The 23,680-nt window shown below is 32.9% G+C and overlaps 2 protein-coding genes across 2 annotated transcripts in view; both read left to right on the top strand.

Annotated features, from left to right (window-relative positions):
• Positions 1-12,953: 12,953 nt before the first annotated feature.
• Positions 12,954-16,943, top strand: LOC129883659 (uncharacterized). Its single transcript, XM_055958279.1, has 9 exons — positions 12,954-13,229; positions 13,685-14,032; positions 14,210-14,386; positions 14,585-14,665; positions 15,012-15,086; positions 15,162-15,676; positions 15,759-15,894; positions 16,090-16,631; positions 16,718-16,943. The coding sequence occupies exons 1-9, from the start codon at positions 12,954-12,956 to the stop codon at positions 16,941-16,943; spliced, it is 2,376 nt and encodes a 791-aa protein (XP_055814254.1).
• Positions 16,944-22,173: 5,230 nt separating this feature from the next.
• The window catches only part of LOC129883658 (protein HUA2-LIKE 3-like), a 28,996-nt gene continuing 27,489 nt past the window's right edge, over positions 22,174-23,680 (top strand). Inside the window, exon 1 of the mRNA XM_055958278.1 lies at positions 22,174-22,609. Coding sequence (XP_055814253.1) covers positions 22,487-22,609 — 123 coding nt within the window. The 5' untranslated portion in view covers positions 22,174-22,486. The remainder of the gene's footprint in view (positions 22,610-23,680) is intronic.

Genomic DNA, 23,680 nt, shown 5'->3' with positions numbered 1-23,680 from the left:
AACTTAAAGTGCATGAATGGAACTATCCAATCCATGATCTTGAACTTGCGGCATTTGTGTTTGCTTTAAAAATTTGGCATCATTACCTTTATGGGGTGCATGTGGATGTGTTTACCGACCATAAAATCTTGCAATATGTGTTTATCCAAAGGGACTTGAACCTTAGGCAAAGAAGATGGCTTGAACTTTTAAAGGATTATGACATAAGTGTGTTGTACTATCCGGATAAGACAAATGTAGTAGCCGATGCTCTTAGTCGGTTGTTCATGGATAGTGCAACTCATGTTGAGGAAGGTAAGAAAGAGTTGGTTAAGGATGTTCATAGATTGACACATTTAGGTGTGGGTTTGATTGACACTAATGATGGGGGTGCTCTTGTGCATAATGGCTCAAAATTATCTTTTTGGTGGATATTAAGGCCAAACAAGACCGTGATCCGGTGTTGGTTGAATTGAAGAAGTCGGTGGTCAAAAAGATCATTGAGGCTTTCTCCTTAGGGAGAGATGGGGTACTTTGTTACCAAAGTCATTTGTATGTGCCTAATATGGATGGACTACGGGAATTGATATTAAATGAGGCCCATAGTTCTCGATATTCGATTCATTTGGGATCCACCAAGATGTATCGCAATTTGAGAAAAGTGTATTGATGGAATGGAATGAAGAAGGATATAGCGGAGTTCGTGGCTAAGTGACCAAATTGTGAAAAAGTGAAAGTTGAGCATAAAAAACTGGAAGGTTTCGCTTAAGACATTGAAATTCCTACTTAGAAATGGGAAGATGTGAATATGGACTTTGTGACGGGTTTACCTCGTATTGGAAGACAATGTGATTCCATTTGGATTGTTGTGGACCAAATGATGAAGTCGGTGTATTTTCTATAGGTTAAGACTTCTTATGGTGCCGAAGACTATGCCAAATTGTACATTAGAGAATTAGTAAAGGTTTGATAACCCCCGAATTTAGAGTATCCTACTTTCACGCAATTCACAGGGTTCAACAAGCAATCGATAGTTCACGATCAAGGGTGTAATACTATTTTCTGCAATGGGCGAAAGCCTGATGGAGCAATGTCGCGTGGAGGTAGAAGGCCCACGGGTCGTGAACTTCTTTTCTTGGAGATGAAGCAATGACGGTATCTAGGAAATAAGCATTGGTTAACTTTGTGCCAGCAGTCGCGGTAATATAAAGGATGAAGCATTATTCAAAATGATTGGGTTGTTTCCTTGTCTATTATATTAGATCGAGATACTCAATTTACTTCACATTTTTGGAAATCGTTTCAAAAAGGTCTTGGTACAAAAGTTAAGCTAAGTACCGCCTTCTATCCTTAAATCGATAGACAAGCCAAAAGAACGATCTAAGCATCGGAGGATATGTTGAGGACGTGTATGATTGATTTTAGAGGAAGTTGGGATGAGCATTTGCCATTGATTAAGTTTGCCTATAATAATAGTATCATTCTAGCATCCAAATGGCTCCTTTTGAAGCCTTGTATGGAAGAAGATATAAATTCCCAGTGGGATGATTTAAAGTGGGTGAAATGACATTGATTAGACCCGATTTAATAGCAGATGCAAAGAAGAAGGTAAGGATCATAAGAGAGAGATCGAAGACGGCTCAAAGTCGCCAAAAGTCCTATTCGAATATTAAAATAAGAGACCTTGAAATTGATATGGATGATTGAGTGTATTTGAAGGTTTCACCTATGAAGGGTGTAATGCATTTTGGTAAGAAAGGAAAATTGATTCCTAGATATGTAGGACCTTATAGGATATTGAAGCGTGTTGGCAAAGTGGCATATGAATTAGCTTTTTCATTTGATTTAGCTATTGTTCATCCGGTATTTCATGTATCGATGTCGAGGAAGTTTGTGGGTGATCCAAATACTACTGAACCATTGAAAAATATAAACGTTAAAGAGAATTTGACTTATGAGGAGGTTTCGGTAGGAGTCTTAGACCGAAAGTGAAAAGATTAAGCAAAAAACAGGTTGCGTCTGTCAAGGTGTTGTGAAGAAATCAATAAGTAGAGAGTGCTACATGGGAAGCAAAAACGGACATGACAAAGCGTTATCCGTATCTCTTTCCTTCCACTCAAGTCTAAAGTACTAAGTTGTCCATGATCAAATCAACTAAATTCCTATGTTTCAGTTTTATATGTCTATGCAGATTTTCAGGTTCTCAGGACCTGTAGGGCGACAAGGGTCTATGACCCGTAATCCTTTTCATGAATGACTCATAGAAGCAACTTCAGAGATCCCAAATGTCAGGGTATCAAAGGCCTACAGGATAAGTCATTTCTACGACTCATCAGACTTTCTACAACTCGTATAGTCCAATTCGTGGGGTCAAATTAGAAGTTTAATAAAGGGTATTTCCGTCTTTTTCCAAGCTTGGTTCAATGAACCTAAACACTTTTATGGCCAAGTTCAAAGTCGATATTTACCCAAATCTTCAAATTCCCCTCCTATTCTATTCATTCTTCAAAATTTCCTAAGACAAGACTACCAAAATCTCTCTCAAGCTTCTTTTACAATTTTAAGCTAGGGTTTCAAGTTCATGAAGGTTACACTTCAATCTCTAAGTTGAATTCATCAAGATATGTGGGAATTGATCCATAGGTTCCATTCACCCATTGAGTCCCAAGGTTTTCCTAAAAAATCTCTTGAAATTTCATTACTTTTGAACCTAGTTTTGATGAATTGTGTTGGGCTGTTTCAGTTATATTTTTAACTATTATTAATGATCATTATAAGTATGATTTTACATTAATTACATAATTTCAAGTTGAATTATGAATGCTCATGCATGAAGCTATTTTCAATGATGATTTACATAAATTATGATTATGAATTTCAATGATTTCAAAGTATTCTCATGGTTTTCACTCAATTTGTCTTTGTATACGAGTTTTACTCTAAATTTAAATATGAATTATGCTCATAGGTTACAATTATGTTCCAAATATGAATTTCATGCAAGTTATAAAGAAAGGTGACTTAGGATCGTTAATTGGTGACCTAGGAACCTAATGGCATGACTTATGCAAGTATGATTTGTAATATTGAAAGGTTTTTACTCACATGCAATTATGACATGAAAATGAGCTACTCTATGAAGATTAAACCTATGCACAAGTTTTTACGATATATGATAAGTATGATTACTATGTTATTTATTCCGTAGATTTGACTTAGCATCGAATGAGACTTGAGGTGGGGGTTCGACTTACGGGGTCCTTATATAAAGTCTCTTATCTCATAACTACGTATCACTGTAGGTTTGTCAATATGTCCTAGCTAGTGGATCCACATATAACACATGTTCACGACACCCGCTTAGTGGGATAGAGTCTACCTTAGCAAGTAGATTTTCCTTTTTTTCGTTGTATAGGGAGACATCGAAATTCCATGTTATAGCTCGCATGGTCTTATTGTCGGTTATGGTTCTATCCCACATATGTACACTCTGTTTATGTTCTTTTATGATCAACTATGGCTCCTAAATGCTTTGATCATTATGGTTTTCTCATAACTTTACTTATCCTCTTTATCATGTACGTTGATTGATCATTGCATCTTATGATTTATTATCTATGGCATACCCACATACTTAGTACATTCAAACATACTAACACATATTTTTTGCCCACATTGTCTCATAATATAGGGGTCGAGGATCACATTTCTTCCACACATGGCAAGTAGAGTTTCCATCCAGCGAAATTTTGGTGAGTTCTCATCTATCGAGGGAGAGTTATGGGTTTATTTCATTTCAAGAACTTTTGGTATATTCGTATTGAGGGTGATCTAGGAACATGTCTTAACCCCAGCCCATCTTGATTAGTAAAGGCATACGTTGGACAAGATGATGTAGAATTTATGTAGTCAAATTTACACTTTCTTTTATAATTCATGTTTTAGACTCTTCCTATGTTATTTTCGCTTTACTTTACCTTATGTATGTTTATGATATGTCAAGAGGCTTAGTTGGAGCCTTTCAGGGTTTCGATCATCGTGTTACAACTAGATCCTACTCTGAATCGTGATAATATTGGAGTTCGATTAAATCTGAATTCGCGAAACTTGACGAAAATAGGTTTAAAATGCATGAATTTTTATTCTTTTTTTGAGAAATCTTTCCTCTCCACCGCTCCCAAACTTGGAGCATCCTATGAGGGTTTTTGGAGCAACCCTCGTCCTTTTACAACTAAAGAGGAGAAGTCCAATTATAAACTTTGCTTCCTGCTATTGGTCCTATCAGCCCGCTATAGCAATCTGTCGGTAGCTACAGGCGGCACTTTAACGAGAAAATTTTTGCTATAGCGTGATGATGTCAGTCTGAGCAAAATTTTAAATTTTTTATTTTTTCGTCGTGTCACCTCAAATTAATTTAATAGCATATTTCAATAATTTTTGCCATAAGATATCCCTGAAATCCTGTTGCTCTACCTTGACAGCACAATTATAGCCTTATGAAAATCATCAAAACTTTTTTCCCCTAACTTTACCCAACCAACCAAAAATAAAATCGACCATACTCCGTGAGGGGATCCCTCCCCTCGAGTTGCACAAAATAAATTAGAGTACCCCCTCCCTCCCTACCGAGGGCCCAAGTAACCCGAGGCCTTGCTAATATATTAGGTTGGGAAGATTAAATGAATGAAATCACAAAATTTTCCTGCTCAAAAGTCTTGACCCCCTATAAGGAGAATATTTTCGCTATTGCGGCCACCCTCCCACTATAGCAAGTGATAATATACCATAGGGGTGAGAAATGGGTTTCTCACCCATTCTCTTCCTGTTTCACCCTAAAATAATACTTTCCCCTCCTGATCACTTCACTTCAAATGTCATAAACAAAATGATAATCAAATATCTTTACTTTTCTTACTTCATTGCACGCAATATGATCGCTTTATGCTATAAATTGGGTGAATAAAATAGATATTAGGTTGCTTTTTGAATTTTGACTTTTTGGAGGTGTTCATTGACCTTGAAAAGGCTTATGAAAAAGTTCTAAGGGGTGTTCTTTGGAGATTTTCGGAGGCTAAAGGTGTCCCGATGGTATATTTCAGTGCGATAAAGGACATGTATGCTGGAGCCAAGACTCGAGTTAGGACAGTGGGAGGTGACTCAGAGCATTTTCTTATTGAGATGGGACTACATCAGGGATATGTACTGAGTCCTTTTCTTTTTGCCTTAATGATGGATGAGCTGACACGGTCTATTCAGGAGGAGGTTCCATGGTGTATGCTATTTGCGAACGATATAGTTTTGATTGATGAGACTCGAGATAGAGTTAATAATATATTGGAGGTTTGAAGACAAACGTTGGAGTCCAAAGGGTTCAAATTGAGCAGGACCAAAACAGAATGCTTAGAGTGCAAATTTGGTGCTGCGATGGATGAAGAGGACATGAAAATGAGGCTTGCCACTCAACTTATTCCCAAGAAAAAAACTTTAAATATCTTGATTCATCATTCAGAGCAGTGGAGACATCGATGATGATGTCATGCACATCATTGGGGCAGCATGGATGAAATAGAAGCTTGCCTCTGGAGTCCTGTGTGATAAGAAAGTACCACCTAAACTTAAAGGTAAGTTCTACAGAATGGTGGTTAGACCAGCATTGTTATATGGAGTGGAGTGTTGGCCAGTAAAAAAAATTTATGTTCAGAAAATGCATGTTGCAGAGATGAGGATGCTGAGATGGAAGTATGAACACACTAAGAATGATAAGATTAGGAATGAAGTTATTCGGGTGAAGGTTGGAGTGGCATCTATAGCTGACAAGATAAGAGAAACGAGACTTAGATGGTTTGGGCATGTGCAAAGGAGGGGTGTCGACGCTCCAGTTATGAGGTGTTAACGGTTAGAGTTGGGGTTATGCAGAGGGGTAGGGGTAGACCAAAGAAGTATTGGAGAGAGGTGATTAGACAAGATATGGCGCCACTCCATATCACCGAGGACATGACCTTAGATAGAAATGAGTGGAGGTCGCAGATTAGGGCAGAAGGCTAGTTGGGATAGAGTGGTGTCTTGTCGTGTGTCAGTTTAGGGGGGTCGTAGGTCTAAGTGTGCCTTTATAGTTGTGTTGTTATTGCCTTTGATTATCACATTACTTTGCTATTGTTATGTTTTTGTCTTGTAAAATTTGCATCACTTTTTTGCTATTATGCTATATATATTATTTGATTTTCTCTCTTACTTGAGACTGTGACTTTTGAGCTGATGATTTTTCGGAAACAACATTTCTATCTCCGTGAGGTAGTGGTAAGGTCTGCGTACATCTTACCCTCCTCAAACCCCACTTATGAATTTCACTGGTATGTTGTTGTTGTTGGAGGAGGTGAGAAAAGAGATGGAATATTTAATATAATAATTATTATCAATTTATCGATAATCCTTTAAGAAAGAAAATCATAAATTATTACGGAATCGATAATTAGATAAAAACTATAAATTTAAATCGTTGATGGAATTTAAATTAATATTCGTACAAATTTATGTTGTGTATAGTGTATTTTTCTTCTTTTTTGATTTTTAATTTAAAATTAAATTGATGGGGCTTCCCAATTCATTTTCGATTGGAAGACTTTTCAATTGCTTAATATTTTCTTTAAAAAATGTCATAAAAATTATAAGTAAAATTTAGAACACGACACCATGCATACTTTTATAGGGCTTGACAATCCTTTTTATGGATATTTTTACTGTTTATAAGATGATAAATTAAAAAGGCATGATAGACGACAATAATGTAGAATCATTTCATTATTTTATAATAGTGTGAGATAATGTTAATTAAAGACAAAATACTTAGATCATTTGAGTGAAAAAAAATAATTAAGATGGGACTCAAGAACTTCATCTACTGAGAATAAATATCAAATAAGAGATATTTAATCATCCAAGAGGAAAAATATTTAATATCTAGCAGCTTGCTACTCAAGACAATTGAAATACCTTATAACTTATTAGTTACTAATCGAGATGCTAAAATTAATTTAACGTCAATAAGAATAGTTCAATAGGTTTCGAAGTTAGAACTTTGGGCGTTAATTATATGTTGGCTTGTTGTCGTTTTCACCATCCCATGCTCAATGCAAAGTTTAATGTTTCATTGTTCTTAAAATTGATATATAAAATATATTTTCACATATAAATTTATTGTGATATTTCTTGATTTATTTTTATAATGATATAAATCTATCAAATTATTTGGTACAATTATAAATTTATATATGAGCATATGATTTTTAAAAAATAAACCTAAAAATCTCTTCGGCACAATTTGATTTTGATCGGTTAAATTAATTTTTTTAAAAGTTATTGACATATCTATTTCTGTCGATCAATTTTGAATGATGAGTTTAGAGTGAGAGATTTACGAGTTTGAAATTGAATTTAGAGAGATAAAATGTCATGAAACTAAATGAGAGAATATATGAGCAATCGATGTTTCCTTTTTTAAGCCCAAATTGACGAAATTGATTCCAAACCCACATTTCTTCCTAATATGTTTTACAAGGTAAAATATTATTTATTGTAGTAAATAGATAAAAATGCTTATTTATATATTGTAGTTTCTATTAGGGGTGTTCAAAATCGAAGTGTAATCGATAAGTCAACCGCAAAATTAATTTATTGACTTATTGATATTGGGTTATCGAATAAACGATGGGGGAATAGATTAAATTTTCATAATTAATGACTTATTGGTGTGGGGACGTATTATTCAATTTTCTTATTAGGTAAACCGTTAACCCGTTAATAATTACCATACCTATACTTTTATTTTAGGTATATTAGCCTTATTTAATATTTTATCATAATATATAAGAGTAATTATATATTTTTCCTTTATTACTCCTAACTTCTAAAGGCTAAAGCCGTAAAGCCAGGATAACTTATTTACTTTTATATAATTATATATTCTGCCTTAAAAAATAGAGAGTAAGTCAGCAAACTCAAAAAATGCTAAAGTTTAAAAGAGGTAAAGGCGTAAAGAAATTCACGGCTTACTGCATTTAAAATAATGAAAATAAGTCATTTTTTTGTAAGGTGCGTTCATAAAAAAATGGTACCATAGAGATTAGTGGATAACCAATACACCGCACGATAACCGCCGGATAATTACTAATCCATTACCGAACCAACCGCTATCTTATAGGTTGGCTAGGGATTAGTAAATTTAAAAACCAATATCTGATAAGCCAAACCGTTAAGTCAAATTTTCCATCTGATCCGCTCTATAAGCAGCCCTAGACTCTACGTTCTTTTTTATTTATTTACTATATTAAAATATATTTTCACTTTTAACATATCAAGAGAACAAACATTTTTTCATGTTTATCATCTACATTAATTACTTATTTTCAAATTATTTTTCAAGACCTAAGACTATAAATCAATTAATATAAATATTGTGATAAAATACTCATATTAATAATTATTTCTTAAGAAGCGTGTAAAGACCAAAACAGACAACTAAAAATGTACAAAGAGTAATATAAAGGAAAAATTAGACAAAATATCCATTTAGTCAAAAATCATTACTTGAAAGAACTCAATTCTCATTTATTACACAAAATGATCATTCGGCTCTTTTCATTGCATTGATAGATCAGTGGGCCTCACTCGTTCAAATATTTCACTATTACTTTTTCTCCTCCACAAACAATTTTGATTCTAATTTGCATCACAATTTTATTATTGAAGGTGGATTGAAGTGAGGAGGAAAAAAAAGAGTCCTCTCTTTCTAGTCCTATCGAACCAGACACTAAATATCTGGGAAGTTCTTTTCCTATATGTTATGTATTTCTCCCAAAGTACTCTTGTCAATCTTGGCAATGTCGTAACATTATTATGAATTGTACTACATATTATCAATGAATTGTACTTAATTTTTGTTGTAATCAGATTCACGATTCGTAACGATTAATTTTCAGTTTTGTTATTGAAGAAATCCAAAGTTTAAATTTTTATATTTGACTTGCAGCAAATATGAATGATTTTGAGTGAATGATATATTAAATGATTTAAAACATGAGAGAAATTCATATCTAAAATTTGGTACTGTTTAAAAAAAAATTGAGTTGGTTGGAATTGAGAAACAATCAAATCATTAAGGAAGATGAATCTGTTGCAACACATAAATATTATATAAATAATGTATCTAAATGTATATACATCTCTAATGCATAGTAATACACATATATACCCAATTATACATTAATAATTGTATGATTCCCGACACAGTGAATTGTAGCTCAAACGACATAGTCCAATTGAGAGAAAATTCCATAAATACTAACCCACTCCATAGTTTGAATAATTATATATTGTCTCACTAATTAATAATTTAATATCAGATTTCAAGTCATATACACCACTATTTCAGATTTGAAGTCAGATAAATGTATCAAAGAAGTTAGATACGAGTATCATTGATACCAAATACATTATAATATTTAGATACATAAAGAGAAAAGCAAGCGAGAAAGGAGAAAGGTGAGCGAGATTTAGTGTATCCCAGATACATATGAATCGCATTAGATACATGTATATGAAATACTAGATACATTCGAGATATATTCTCAAATACAAATACATAGAAAGAGAGGCGAGTGAGAGAGAAGAGAGACGAGCGAGAGAATTAGCGTATCTCAGATACATGTGAATCACGCTTGTATACAATGAATCTGTAATAAATTACACCTAATTTGACCCATACATGTATTTGAGTGCGTTAGATACATGTATTTGGCAAAATAAATATGATATGAAAAGTAATTTGGAAAGTTATAGTGAAGGCACGTAATTAGTCTCTAAAATAATAAAATTGGATAATTACACCACGTGACCCTTCGACAAATTTATTTACCAAAAAGATGACCATTTTCAGTAGTTTGACGTGGTAATTCTTCTTCGTCGACTTCAACTACCTCTTCTTCTTCGACGACGACTTTTTCAGTGTAAGATTCTTCTTCTTCCAGTATCAGATTCTTCTTCTTGTGCTTCATCATTTTTCTTCGACTCTTTCTTTTTCTCTCTTTTTTTTAAAAATAAAAATAAAATTTGACGTACTACAAACGTGGATCATTTTGAACGAATTATATATCAAAAGACTCGAAACATCAAGAGGATTTCATATCTAAAATTCGAGACTATTTAGATGTATTTTGAGTTGCTCAAGATGGAATAGTCAGCGTAAACTTCATGTATAGTTAGTGTATACTTTATGTATATTTAAGTTATATTCAATTTTTTGAGTGTATCATAATGTCTAGTCAGTGTACAAGAATATACTAAGTGTATACTTTCTATGAGTTTTGGTGAGTTATAGTGTATACTTTAAATGACTTTCTTTATACATTATATACAATATTGATAGAGTATATAATCTATTTATGTAATGTATTTGTGTTATATAAACACTGCATATGGATATATATATATATATATATATATACATACATTTTTAACAAGCAAATATATTATATACATATACAATATCAATATATTGCATAACTATTTATACAATATCGATACATTACATGCACAATAATTATTTTTTTTGAATTTGTTTTGTCACATATATGGAAGAGTTAGAAATTTTCTCCATCACGTTGTGTTCATTTTTTAATGTGAGAAATACCTTGAGAAGTTGTGTATATAGCAGTGATACTCACTAAAAAAAATGTAGATTTACCCACGTATCTCACGTAAACCTCGCATTTTGGCTATTTTTTTATTCAAAAACATGACTCTATTTATTATAAACTGATTATTTTATGGGTAAATTACCCTTTTACACATAATCCCCTACTATATTTACTTTTATTCTCATATGCACCAAAAAAATTCCAAATTCCCTCTTTTTTCTTTCTCTCTCTATACCTCACTGATATATCCCAAATCTTCCTTCATCCTTGCCCTAATTTGCTCTTGATACTCTTCAACCGTTAATCAATTTCAAGGTTCCAAATAAGGTATATTTTAATCTTTCCTTATATAAAATTTCACTTCATCCTCATTCAATCTGATTTCTCCTAAAATTTGTATATTTTGATTTCTTCTGAAAATCTTTGAAAAATCTTCTAAACTTTTATCATTTGCTTTCTTCTGTAACTCTTTCTATTTTTGTTTCTCTTACCTTCAATGATACATATGGAATCTGTTCATGGTCTCAAACAGTCCAATAAAAATCAAAGAATTCTTGTTTCTCCTGGTTCGGATTCGTCTTGGGAAGGTTACGACGAAGTTAGATCCAAACATCATAACGATCCAGCAGTGATGAATAAGCTACGTGAGAAATTGAAGTCGAAAGCTACAGTTAAACATGCACCCAAAGAAATAGACAACAAGATTGAAGGGGTTACAACACACCCTAATCTCCCAAAGGTATGTGTTCAATTAAGTTTTTTGTTTTAGAATGAAAATTTTGTGAAGGTTTTAATGATTCTAATACATATCATTTATGTATCATATACATAATGTCTTTTTAAAAGGAATTTTTTTTGGAGATTTTCTATTTTTGATATATCATCTTTAAGTGTCAGTTTCTGTTGTTTTAATTTTTAATGATTCTGATACATATACATTTATGTATCAAAATATATCGTGTTTATGTTGTTTCAAGTTTTAATGATTCTGATCATATTTATGTATCATGTTTATGTTGTTTCAAGTTTTAATGAAGCTGATATATATCATTTATATATCAGTTACATATAGCCCGTTTGGATGGACTTAAAAAAAGTAACTTTTATGTATGAAGTGCTTTTAGAACTTTAAAGTGCTGAAAGTTATTTTTATAAATAATCAGTTGAGTGTTTGGATAAAAGTGCTTAAATGAGGAAAATTAGGTGAATTTTAGGATTAAAAGAATAAAAATGGTAGTTTGGAATTTAGTTAAAATATAAGGGATATAAAAGTAATTTTCATGGTCAAAGAAAATGACTTTAAGAACTTAGAAAAAAAAAGTTAGAAATCCTAACTTTTCATTTTTGACTGACTTTAAGAACTTTCTAGCTTAAAGTTAGCATTAGGCAAACACGTTCAAAAGCTGAAAATGGGCTTTAAGTTGGTTTTGACCAACTTAAAGCCAATCCAAACGGGCTCATAATGTAGTTTTCAAATGCAATTTTTTGAGATTTACTATTTCTGATACATTATGTTTAAGTCTCAGTTTCTGTTATTTCAAGTTTTAATGATTCTGATACATCTACATTTATGTATCAGATACATAATATCTGTTTCAAATGCAATTTTTTGAGAATTACTATTTTTGATACATCATATATAACTGTTTCTGATACATCTTCTGTATGTATCAGAATCTCATCTCATGTATCAGATATTTTAATGCATATGATACATCGTATTTATGTATAAAGTTCAAGTTGTATTTAACCATTTTTATGTCAATGGAGGGAATGAAATACGTCATCAAGAAGATCCCGTCCCACCCATTGAGATTCGGAACGGCATATAGGGCTAATTTTCTTGATGATTTTGAATCATCAATAGGTGAAGAAGGTATAAAGTTATTTAGGCAATCCATATTTGGTTACTACTTAGATATGCCAAACTACAATTTTCAAGAGCAAATCATCAAATGCCTCTTACTTCTTGAGGTAGACCAAAAACACAAAGAAGAATTGCACATTCGTCATGTGCAGGGTAATATACTACGATTTACAATAAATGATTTTGCTATCATTACTGATTTGCGATGTACCGATAATATCAATGACTTTTGGTATTCTGATAACCAAACAAGTAGATTATTGTCTTTATATTTTCCTGGTGCCAAAAATGGGGTCAACAAAGCTCATTTCGTTGAGCGTTTTCTAGTTGGAGGATGGATGGTCATTCTCTATTTCATCTACACTTTTATTTTTTCTCAACTAGGTGATGCACCTATATCAGTTGATGATTTTAAGATGGTAGAAGATGGTAGGTATGAGCAATATCCATGGGGAAAAATAGCATTTTCAAAATTGATAAAAGGAATGCGTCAGGAGTTTTCAAATGCCAAACAAATGTATCGTCTAGGCGGCATGCCATACGCTCTGAATGTTTGGATATATGAATGTGCATCTCAAGTTCCCTCTGAAATTGCTGTAAGAGTGGGTAATAAAATTCCCAGAATTCTTAACTGGCGTGTTGTCGCCGTGAAGCCAAAATTTGAGACCTTCATGTCTACCATCTTCAGTGAGGTACATGCTTTGAATATTATTCGTTTATGCACTGATTCATTATACATAAAATCTAAGATACATTATATATTCATGATCTTGATACAATATAATTTGATTCATAAAGTAGATGTATCAGCTCATATATTTATATATCAGGATATAAATGTATCAACATATAATGTATCTGATACATATACTTTATATAACCTTTCTGATACATATAATTGTATGTATCAGAAACTCATTTATCAGTATTTACAGCTCATGAAAACTCTATCTTATGTATCAAATTATAATGTATCAAGAATTACATCTCATGATACATCTGCATTTATGTATCAGATAATATTGTTTTTCTATCAGTTTAGCATGTATGAAGGATTAATGTTTCTGATACATCATATTTATGTATCAGCATTAATTTTTATCAATTATTCAATTGTTTTCTGACAATCAATTAATATTTTTTGCAGTATCCATGCTCCAACATTGTCCAATCTCAACATGAAATAGACTCTATTGTCATTCATGGCAGCCAACAGAAACCTGAAGCTTCAACATCGGCTGCCAAGGTCAATTTTAGAAAACCTCATGAAGTCCCCGGATTTGAGGACTTTTCAACAACACCACCCACAAAATTATTAAAGAGATCCAGTCATGTCGTTGATACATCTTCTCCACCTCCTTCCAGAAGAATGAAGACTTCTCCTGCTAAAAAGCCAATTCAAGTAGAAACAGCCAACATGCACAAGGATTTCATACCACCAAATGAATCAGAAAAGCCTGTTTCTCCTAACAATGTACCAGGGGCAAAGTCAGCTGTAGGAGGTGAATCTTCCAGTCATTCGAATCAAATTATTCATATGCAATTCAAAGCATTGAAGAAGTCCATAAAGAAGTCTCTAAAGAGATACGTAAGTTTTTACTTTAAGATGTATCACATAAAATATACTTTTAATTAGGTGATAAATTCTGATTTTTCATATATATGTATCAAGGTTGACCGGAAGTTCAAGCGTTTGGGGAATAAAATTGATTCAAATCACATTGATCTTTTGAAAGCCATCGACAGTATGGCGAACCGAATGACTGGCACATCATCTCAAGTTAAAACAGATGATTTTGATCAACCATTCCATGTGGTTGAACAACAAGAAGCACCTACTGGATTGGAGGTGCACAATTTTGCAAATAAATCTGACCCACCCAAAAAAAAATGACAAATCTAATGTCTAGGAAGATATAAAGGTACATACATCATGTAATTTTTGATATTTATGCTTTTAAACTTCTGGATACTTTTCATTGTCACGTATCAAATGTAAATGTTATTATGTTTTCATGGACCTGAACCATCCACCATGATAAAACAGTTGGACAATATATCAGAACAAAGAATTTCAGCAAATGTTCCTGAATTATTTGATCAACAGGTTTATTTTGATACATTAAAGGTAATGTATCAGAAATAAATTGATGAACAATCTGATGCTATATATATATTTTGTATAAGCTCAACCTCTTTAAATATATATATATATATAGAGAGAGAGAGACATTTAGTACATATATATCATAAGTAAATATTATTATGTTTCCAGGAAGATGAACCATCCGTCAAGATACAAAAGGTGGATGATGTATCATAACATTGTAGCACATGATGTATGATATCTGCAGTTTTTTTATTAAGTAATTGATTTTTTAAGATAATGTATGATATCCGCATTTTTTATTAAGTAATTGTTTTTTTAACATTTGTAGGAACCGAAAACATTAATTTTTACACCATAATTGAAGGATGTATCAGCACACCAAATGGAACCACAAAGATCAGATACTGATCAGCTTATTGCTGATTCTAATACATTACAGGTAATGTATCAGATACATTACTGAGATAAAGTCAACATTATTAAGTTTTTTAATGACGTTATACATTACGTGTAGAACACTGGAAAGAAAGATGGAAGAGTAGCCGATGATAAAACTGACAAAGTAGAAGAACAAGTTGAGGAGATTGAAAAAGAAAAAATCAAACCAAGCACATCAGAATCCAATACTTCAGCACCATTTTTGACCAAAACTCTGGATGTGATAGATGCTCTAATATACGGACTTCCATTACCAGCCATGTCATTGACAACTGTTAGTCATGAGCAAGTTCAGGATGAATGTCTATTACGCGATAGCCAGCTACCAACCACTCTTCCATTAAAAGCCAATGTATTGTCTGACGATGCGAAGACACCATTTCGAAGAAGCAGGATTCCTTCGAAGATCTTACAGTCGCCGTATCTTTCAAACTTTGGGTCGAGTGAAAAGGGAAAGGAAAATTTGTCAGCTGTTATGCATCAGACACACCCTTTTGAAGGTTTTGGTATATGCTATCATCCCCCATCCGAGCTTGTCACAGACTACTCTCAATGGATAGATAAAGGACTACTAAAATCACATGGCAACAAGTAAGTATGATATATTCAACTTATACCCATACAAGTTGTGTATTATATTTGTTATGTTATTAAAGTACAAGCTTCCATTCAGGAATTCGAAGGATGATCATTACAGATCTAAGTGCTCTTCATTCGGCTTTGAAAAAATGGACTTTGTAGTGGCATTTTCTAAAGATAAGAACTGGTTCTACCTAATGTCACAGCCGAACAGATGCTGGAACGATGAGGTAAAAATTTCATCATAAATAATATGATACAACTCATACTTACTACCTGATACATACATATTAATGTATCTGATACATACATAGATAAATGTAACTGATACATACATAATCTGATACATGATACTAATTGTTATATAACTAATACTTTCTTAAAATGTGCAGCATATCGATGTAATATTTTACTACCTTCGGAAGAAATCGAAGATGCAGTTGAGCAATCAGTATCGATACACAATGACAAACTGCATTTTCAAAATTTACATCGAATATGCACACACACGCTACTATCACCTTCCACCTAACATTTCTACACAAGAAGATATGGCAAGGGCCACTGTTACAGCTCATCACAAGAGATCCGTGAAGAACATAATGAGAGGTTTCTCAATACCAGCCGGTTTGCCCTGGCATTTGGTAGATGAGGTATACATTCTAGTAAACTGCGACAGGGATTTTCATTGGGTTTTTGTGGTAGTTGTGTTGAAAGAGAGGTTGATACATGTGTATGATTCATCGCCTAGACGAAGAAGTAGCAACCCTTCTCTAGAGATCCAAAAGATAGCAGCCATGCTACCAACATACCTGCAAGACAGTGGTTTCTTTGACAACAATGAACGTACTGATTGGTCGTCTCTTGATTCATACAAGGACAAATCAACTGGTAACATGATTGAACCACATCACCCATTTGCAGTTGAGTATGTTGAAGGAATTGTGCAACAGGGAAGTGACAGCTTGTGAGTATTAACATCGGCTATGTATACCTAAATCATTCATATGTCAATTTTACTTTTTTTAAACTTGTGTATTCCTTTCTTTGCAGGGATTGTGGAGTTTTCCTGGCCATTTTTGCTGAATATCTTAATGATGGAATTTCTATTCCAAATACCGAACTAAATGTTGAATTCTTCCGTTCACGATATGCTGCACTCTTATGGAGATATGGTTGTCAGAAGGCCATGGATGGTTATGTTAGCGATAACGACGATCCAAAAAAACCTAGGAGAGACATCTCTCCAAGCCAAGAAGAACTGATTGATGTCCAATAGTTTTTTTTTGATAGTAAATATTTTAGGTGATTCTGATTCTTCTAATGTATCTGATACATAAACTGTAATGTATCAGATTTAATATGTTTTAATATTTTCATATATCAGATTTACTATATTTTTCTCTAGTTTCAAAATCGGATATAAAATCAAAGTTTATGTTTTATATTCAACTGTATCAAACTTGTATCGAGTATAATATTCATAAGTGTCACATTTTGTGAATTCTGATACATGAATCAAGTTTATTTATTATGATACATCATGCACATGTATCAGATTCTCATTTCTCAATATTTAATGATTCCGATACATTAATTTTTTGCATAAGAATTCTATGTCTCAAGATTTAACATATATGATACATCTTGCTTATGTATCAGATTCGCATTTATCAAGATTTACTACATATGATAATCTACAACCTATATCAAATAAGATCTTATGTATCACACACAATTTTTGTGTAATTATGGTTGTCGAAAAGACAAGAATGTTTATGTTTGGGAAAATAACAATCCAAAAAATAAACCATGTGAGATTTCATTATCCAAGTCAAGGCGAACCGATAGACGTCCTATAATTTATTTTAAAAAAAATTGTAGCAATAAAATGTTATAATCTTGATACATATCAACTGAAAAAAGATTTTTATATTTATGTCACGTGTCAAACTCAAATATAAAATATAAAAATAAATGTTATTATATAATTCAAATAGAATGTATATCGAGATACCACAAATATCATATCTATTTAGAAATGAAATTACAAGTCTTTTTGTTGTGGCCTTCGTGGCCACAACGTCCACAAGAATTTGTGCTACTTGTTATTTTCTCATTAGCGAACTTTTTTCTCCCTTTCTTTGGTCTTCCTGGCATCCTTTTGTATATTGGCGGCAAGACAAATTCTTCCAAAATTTCTTTCGGAACAGTCTAGTCTTTCTTATCTGGCATTGGAACCATTGGTAATTCATAAGTATTTGCTAACGCCTCTGATTTGTAGTAATCAGAACAGTATGGGTGCAGGTCAGTAATGTTCTTGCTCTTCAACACTGCAATTGCATGTGGACATGGTATCTCATCTAGTTGAAATCTACCACAAGTGCATGTTTTTCTCTCTAGACACACAATGTATCTTATACCTAATTCGTAAACAGAATAAAGATATTCTGATAAAGCAACAACCTGCAGGAATTATATTTCAAATATATATATCAGTACTGCTTCCTCACATACACAACTATGTATCAGAACTGATGTAAAAGGGTAAAAATTATCACAGGATATAAATAACAGATGAATCAACAGCCAGCAAGAAATAAATTTCACATATATATATATATCAGAAAGTATGTATCAATTACAGAAATGATATATCAAAACTGATGTATCAGTATATATTTTAAACATGTTATGTTTATATGTGTCAGTACTTATGTATCAACTACACATTTGATGTATCCGAATTGATATATCAGTGTATAATGAGCACAGGCTATACCTGAATGACGAAGCAACAAACTGATATAAATAAACTTCACATATATCTATTAGTACTTATGTATCATCTACACAACTAATGTATCTACACTGATGTATCAGTATATATTTAGAACATGTTATGCATAACTGATTAATCATCAGCCTGAAGGAAAATAATCTTTATATATATGTATTAGAACTTATGTATCAAATGTAAAACTTATGTATCATAATTGAAGTTTTATTATTTAATTAGCACATGTTATATATAACTGATGAATTATCAGCTACCAAGAAATAAATTTCACATATATGTATCAGAAAGTATGTATCAATTACATAAATGATGTATCAGAACTGATGTATCAATATATATGTATCAGAAAGTATGTATCAGAAAGTATGTATCATGTACCAGAACTGATGTATCAGTATATATGTATCAGAAAGTATGTATCGTGTACCTTCATTCGCGAACACTTGATCGTGTTTGAAACTAGGATATCTTCGAATTTTCTACCCAAAGTATGTTTTGTATAAGATGCTATTTCCCTATTTTTGTAGTTCCAAAAACCAAATAACATTCTCGTTTGCTCCAAAACATCAATTATAGGCAGCTCTCGTGCTTCAACAAGACATCCATTGATACATTCTACGATGTTAGAAGTCATCATTCTACCCCTGTTGATAGTGGCATGAACCCTTGACCACTTTTTTCGTATCCTGCATTTTTTAAATATTGTGCCACCCGTTGATCGATTCTTTCAACTTTGGCCATTAATTTATCGACTTTATCTTTTCGGTATGCCTTGACCATTGAATAGAAGATGTCACTTAGTACAGCTTTGCTCCTTCTGTATTTAGTACACACATTTTTCCATATATGTCATATGCATGCAAAATGAGGAACATTGGGAAATACCATGCTTACACTCTTGATTATGCTTTCGTTCTTATCTGATACAACACACATATTGTCCCTCTCACCAAATGCATTCTTGAAATTCTGAAAAATCCACGTCCATGATGCATCATTTTCCGTATCAACAATACCATACGCCAACGGCAATATGCAACCTAATAAATTAATAATAGCGATACAATAGTTATTAGAATTCATCAGAATCACAACAAACGTGAAAAATGAGATGACACACTGTTATTCAATAAGAAACAGTATAAGAAAGTAATACATGCCCCATCAAGTGTGCTAGCTGATACAAACGTCCCTTTATAAGGTCCATCAAGATGTGCACCGTCAACAACAACTACTGGTCGACAAAACTGAAACCCCCTCATCAAGGGCCTTAACGCTATGAACAAATACATGAACTCATCAGTTGATGACTTGTGCATACTTATGTACGAATTTGGATATACGGTTTTTAGAATATGTATGTATACAGGCAGTTGTTTATATCCATCAGCAGGTTTTCCCCTTAACATCTCCAAAGCATGCTCTTTTGAACGCCATGCCTGTTGATAGGTAATATCAATTCCATACGCTAATTTATTATCCTCTCGTATATCATTAGGGGTGACAATTCTATTATGATTAACCAATTTAGGTGCTGTGAATGCACTAACAAAAACCTTTGTAGTATGAACTTTGTTGAAAATCCTATCTCTCAATGCACATGAATGTTCACTATTGAAATATCTAACTTTGAATATATCGGATTTTTTTCCAACATGAAGCTTTCATTCTCCAACAACAACCGTCTGAAAGGCATACTAACACATAACTGCATTTGTATAAAAAAATTGACATGTATCATACCAATATTTTTTCATATATAATATCAACAAATAAAGTGACATATTGATAGGAAGTATGTCTACCCATGTACTTGATACATGCTTCTTTGTATGTATTATTAAAAAAAAACATCTGATACATAGAGTCATATGAATCTGATACATACTGACAGCATTATTATCATTTTTTAACTGAGTTACAAAAATGGAGTTTTGATGTATCATGATAGGAAAAATTATTTTATTTTAAGAATGTATGAGATACACACATTCATATGTATCTGATACATACTGTTGGATAATATCCAACATCAAAATTTCCAACTGCAGAATACGCGCATACCTTTTACTATCGGATCTTTTAACCTTGAAATTAAATTCATTATTGATTTTGTATTTTGCCATTACATCAACTAGAGTTGCTTTATCCTTATAGAATTGATTCTCCTTCACTTCCGCACCATTTGTATCATCTATGTAGTTCGTCAACTCCAATTCTGCTATATAACAATTTGCAACATTACCAGATTTTTCTAAACCAAAAATGTGGGACTCATTCGCATTTGATTCAGCACAAACGATTGCTCCAGATATACTATCGAATGATTTTATCTCACATCTTTTTATATCAAAGCTTGATATGCACATGAGATAATTCACGAAACCAGACTCTTTCTTCTTCAACTCTATGTAAAGATTAACACCCATATCATTACGAATATATATTGGCGACGAGTTACCTTCAACTATGTATCGGATTTCAATTTTTTTCTCTGATTCATCCACACTCAATTCAGCAGCTATTGCTGCTTTTAGATTTGAGTAAGATACATTGTCACCGACAACGATTCCATCACTTTTGTATTGTTCATAAGTAATATCGGATTTCCAAACTCCAGAATGTCTCAGTAGTATCGGGATATTCATATCGATTAATTGATGAAATGCGAAGTTTGCTTTGAATTGATGCTCTATTGTTTTCCTTGGAGTCGATGCTCTGACTTTTGGCTTCAAAATTCATGTACATAACTGTCGCCTTCTTTAATAGATCAGTAATTGATATAAAGAGCCAATCTTTTATCCATAAATAGCTGATGTGCATTAACTATTCTATAGCTAAAGTTATGTATCAGATACATAACTTATGTATCAGCAAAAGTGAAAAAATAATCGAAATCAACTTCAGTATGAATTGATGCTCTGTTTTTTCCATTCAGGACGACGCTCTGTTTTTTGGCTTGAATCTTCATGGACATAACAATTAATTTTTTTAACAATTGATGTATCAGATACATAACTTATGTATCACCAAAACTGAAAAAAAAAATTGAAATCGAAGTTGGTTTTAATTTATGCTCTGTTTTTTTTTGGCTTGAATCTTCAACTACACAACTGTTATTTTTTTAACCAAATTAATCCCATTAATTAGTTCAGTAATTGATTTAAAGAACCAATCATCCCTTATATAAAGATACTATCCATAAATAGATGATCTTCATTAATTACTCATTAGATAATTGATGTATCAGATACAAAACTAATGTATCAGAAAAGTTGAAAAAAAAGGGGATATCGGATGATTTTGATACAATGAGGGATGTATAGTAATTAGACTTTTCCATTATGAGATTTAGGTAAAGTTTACTTATTTTATTGTATATATATGAAATTGTTTTTGGTGAAATTTGTGTTGTTTTGATGGAATGATTCGGGCCCAATTGTATGGGCCTTAGCCCATTAGAGGTTTTATTGAGCATCTGCCACATCCAGCCCAGGTGTCAAGAACAAGTTTGTTGAGTCACGTGTTTCCACGCATATAAAGCAAACCAAGTTCCCTAATATCCGCACCACGTGCACGATAGCCAATATACGTTACAAAATTCTTACCTGTACCCACCTCTTCGGTTCAATTTAGCAACCCACCCACCCCACCCCACCACACACCACGTTCATATCTGTTTTCTTTTTTACTTTATTTTTTTCCTATCATATGTGAACGGCCTTTCGCCATAAAACTCTCTGCCCCCTTTTTCTCCCTCCTCTCTCTGTAAACATTAGGGTTAGGGTTTTACAAACCCACCGCTATTTCTTCTCTTTTCTCTTCTTTCATCAAAGCACAATTGGGTTCAATTCGTGATTTTTCTGTTTTTTTTTTCTTTTTTTTTGCCCTATCAATGCCTCGGAATCTACATATCAAATTGAGAGGTTTTGGTTCCTTTACGTTTAGGAATCCTTTGAAAGTTTGTTCTTTTGTCTTCTTTGTAGAGCGTACATAGCTGCTTTGATTAGTTTATAGCTTCTATGGCACCTAGTAGAAGAAAAGGTACAAGTAAAGCGGCGGCGGCCGCTGCAGCTTGTCGTCAGTGGAAAGTAGGTGATCTTGTGCTTGCTAAAGTTAAAGGGTTTCCAGCTTGGCCTGCAACGGTATGTCGATGCCTTTTTATTTCTCTCTTTTTTTTTACCCTAAGTTCTCGTATTTGTTATTTTTTCTTGTTTTTGTGAGGTCAGTTCTTTTTTTTATAACTATTGGAGTCGTAGATCTGATGTTTTTGCAAAAAACCCCACTTTTTTAGAGTAGATTAGGGCTTTCAAGTTATTGAAAATGCAAAAAGACTGTAGTTGAAAGTGTAAAAGATGAGACTCTAATATCCACGGAGTTTCCAATCGCGAAACAACTGATTTCTTGGTTATTCAATGAGTGTAAGCGATGAGACAAACAAGGAAGAGATTGGGATATGCATGAGCAGTAAAGAGCTAGTTTACCTGATTTAGGAATCTAACAACATAAGACATTAAGTATAGCTAATTACTCTTGCTATATTAACAGTAGTTATCTAACAAAAAGGAAGTAGTAGAACTGCCAGGGCACTCCTAAGTTGTTGATTTGGAGACTAGAATTTGGGTTGACTGCAGAACTTGAAGGGTACTGCTGAAGTGCTGAGCATATCTGCTTTGTAGCTGGTTGGAGTATAGGGTATATGGAGAGGCTATGGGTATTTTTTGTGAAGTTTCTATTTTTGGCTGTTTGATCACTTTATCAGGTTGATTTTCTGTGAATTAGATGTTGAATATCCCATAAATCTTGATTCTACTTTCTTGTTAAACTCTGATTCTTCACCATTCTGTCAGATTTTTTACTTTGGGAAGTGACTATGATGATATTAACTTGTATATCACACTATAATCTCATTGGCAAGATTTTTTGTTTTGGGAACAATAAAAGGTATTCTCTGTCAAGATTTTGTATTATTTTATTCTTTGATAAGCTGTGTGGAGAGATTTTCTTGAAAATACTATATAAGTGGGACCGGTTCACATTAAATGTATTTGCAGAATTATCCCATTGTACTCAGTTCTAGTCGGGCAGCAAGAATAGATATTACATTCTTTATTTCATTTTATGTCCTGGTTGGACTGGAGGCAAAATTTAAGAATGTAAAAGAATTTTGAATCTTGTGGTCTTAAACCCGAAGGTGCGTGTAGTCTTAAATATTC

Source organism: Solanum dulcamara, chromosome 3, assembly GCF_947179165.1.
Source record: "Solanum dulcamara chromosome 3, daSolDulc1.2, whole genome shotgun sequence".
Taxonomy (NCBI): Eukaryota; Viridiplantae; Streptophyta; class Magnoliopsida; order Solanales; family Solanaceae; genus Solanum; species Solanum dulcamara.
Note: the sequence above shows the minus strand (reverse complement) of the source record. Positions and strands in the feature narration are given on the sequence as shown.

Coding starts and splice junctions, on each gene's coding strand:
- LOC129883659 (XM_055958279.1), top strand. CDS start 12,954: ATGGTAGAAGATGGTAGGTATGAGCAATATCCATGGGGAAAAATAGCA. Junction 13,230..13,684: donor TGTCTACCATCTTCAGTGAG/GTACATGCTTTG, acceptor TATTTTTTGCAG/TATCCATGCTCCAACATTGT. Junction 14,666..15,011: donor TTTATTTTGATACATTAAAG/GTAATGTATCAG, acceptor CCATAATTGAAG/GATGTATCAGCACACCAAAT.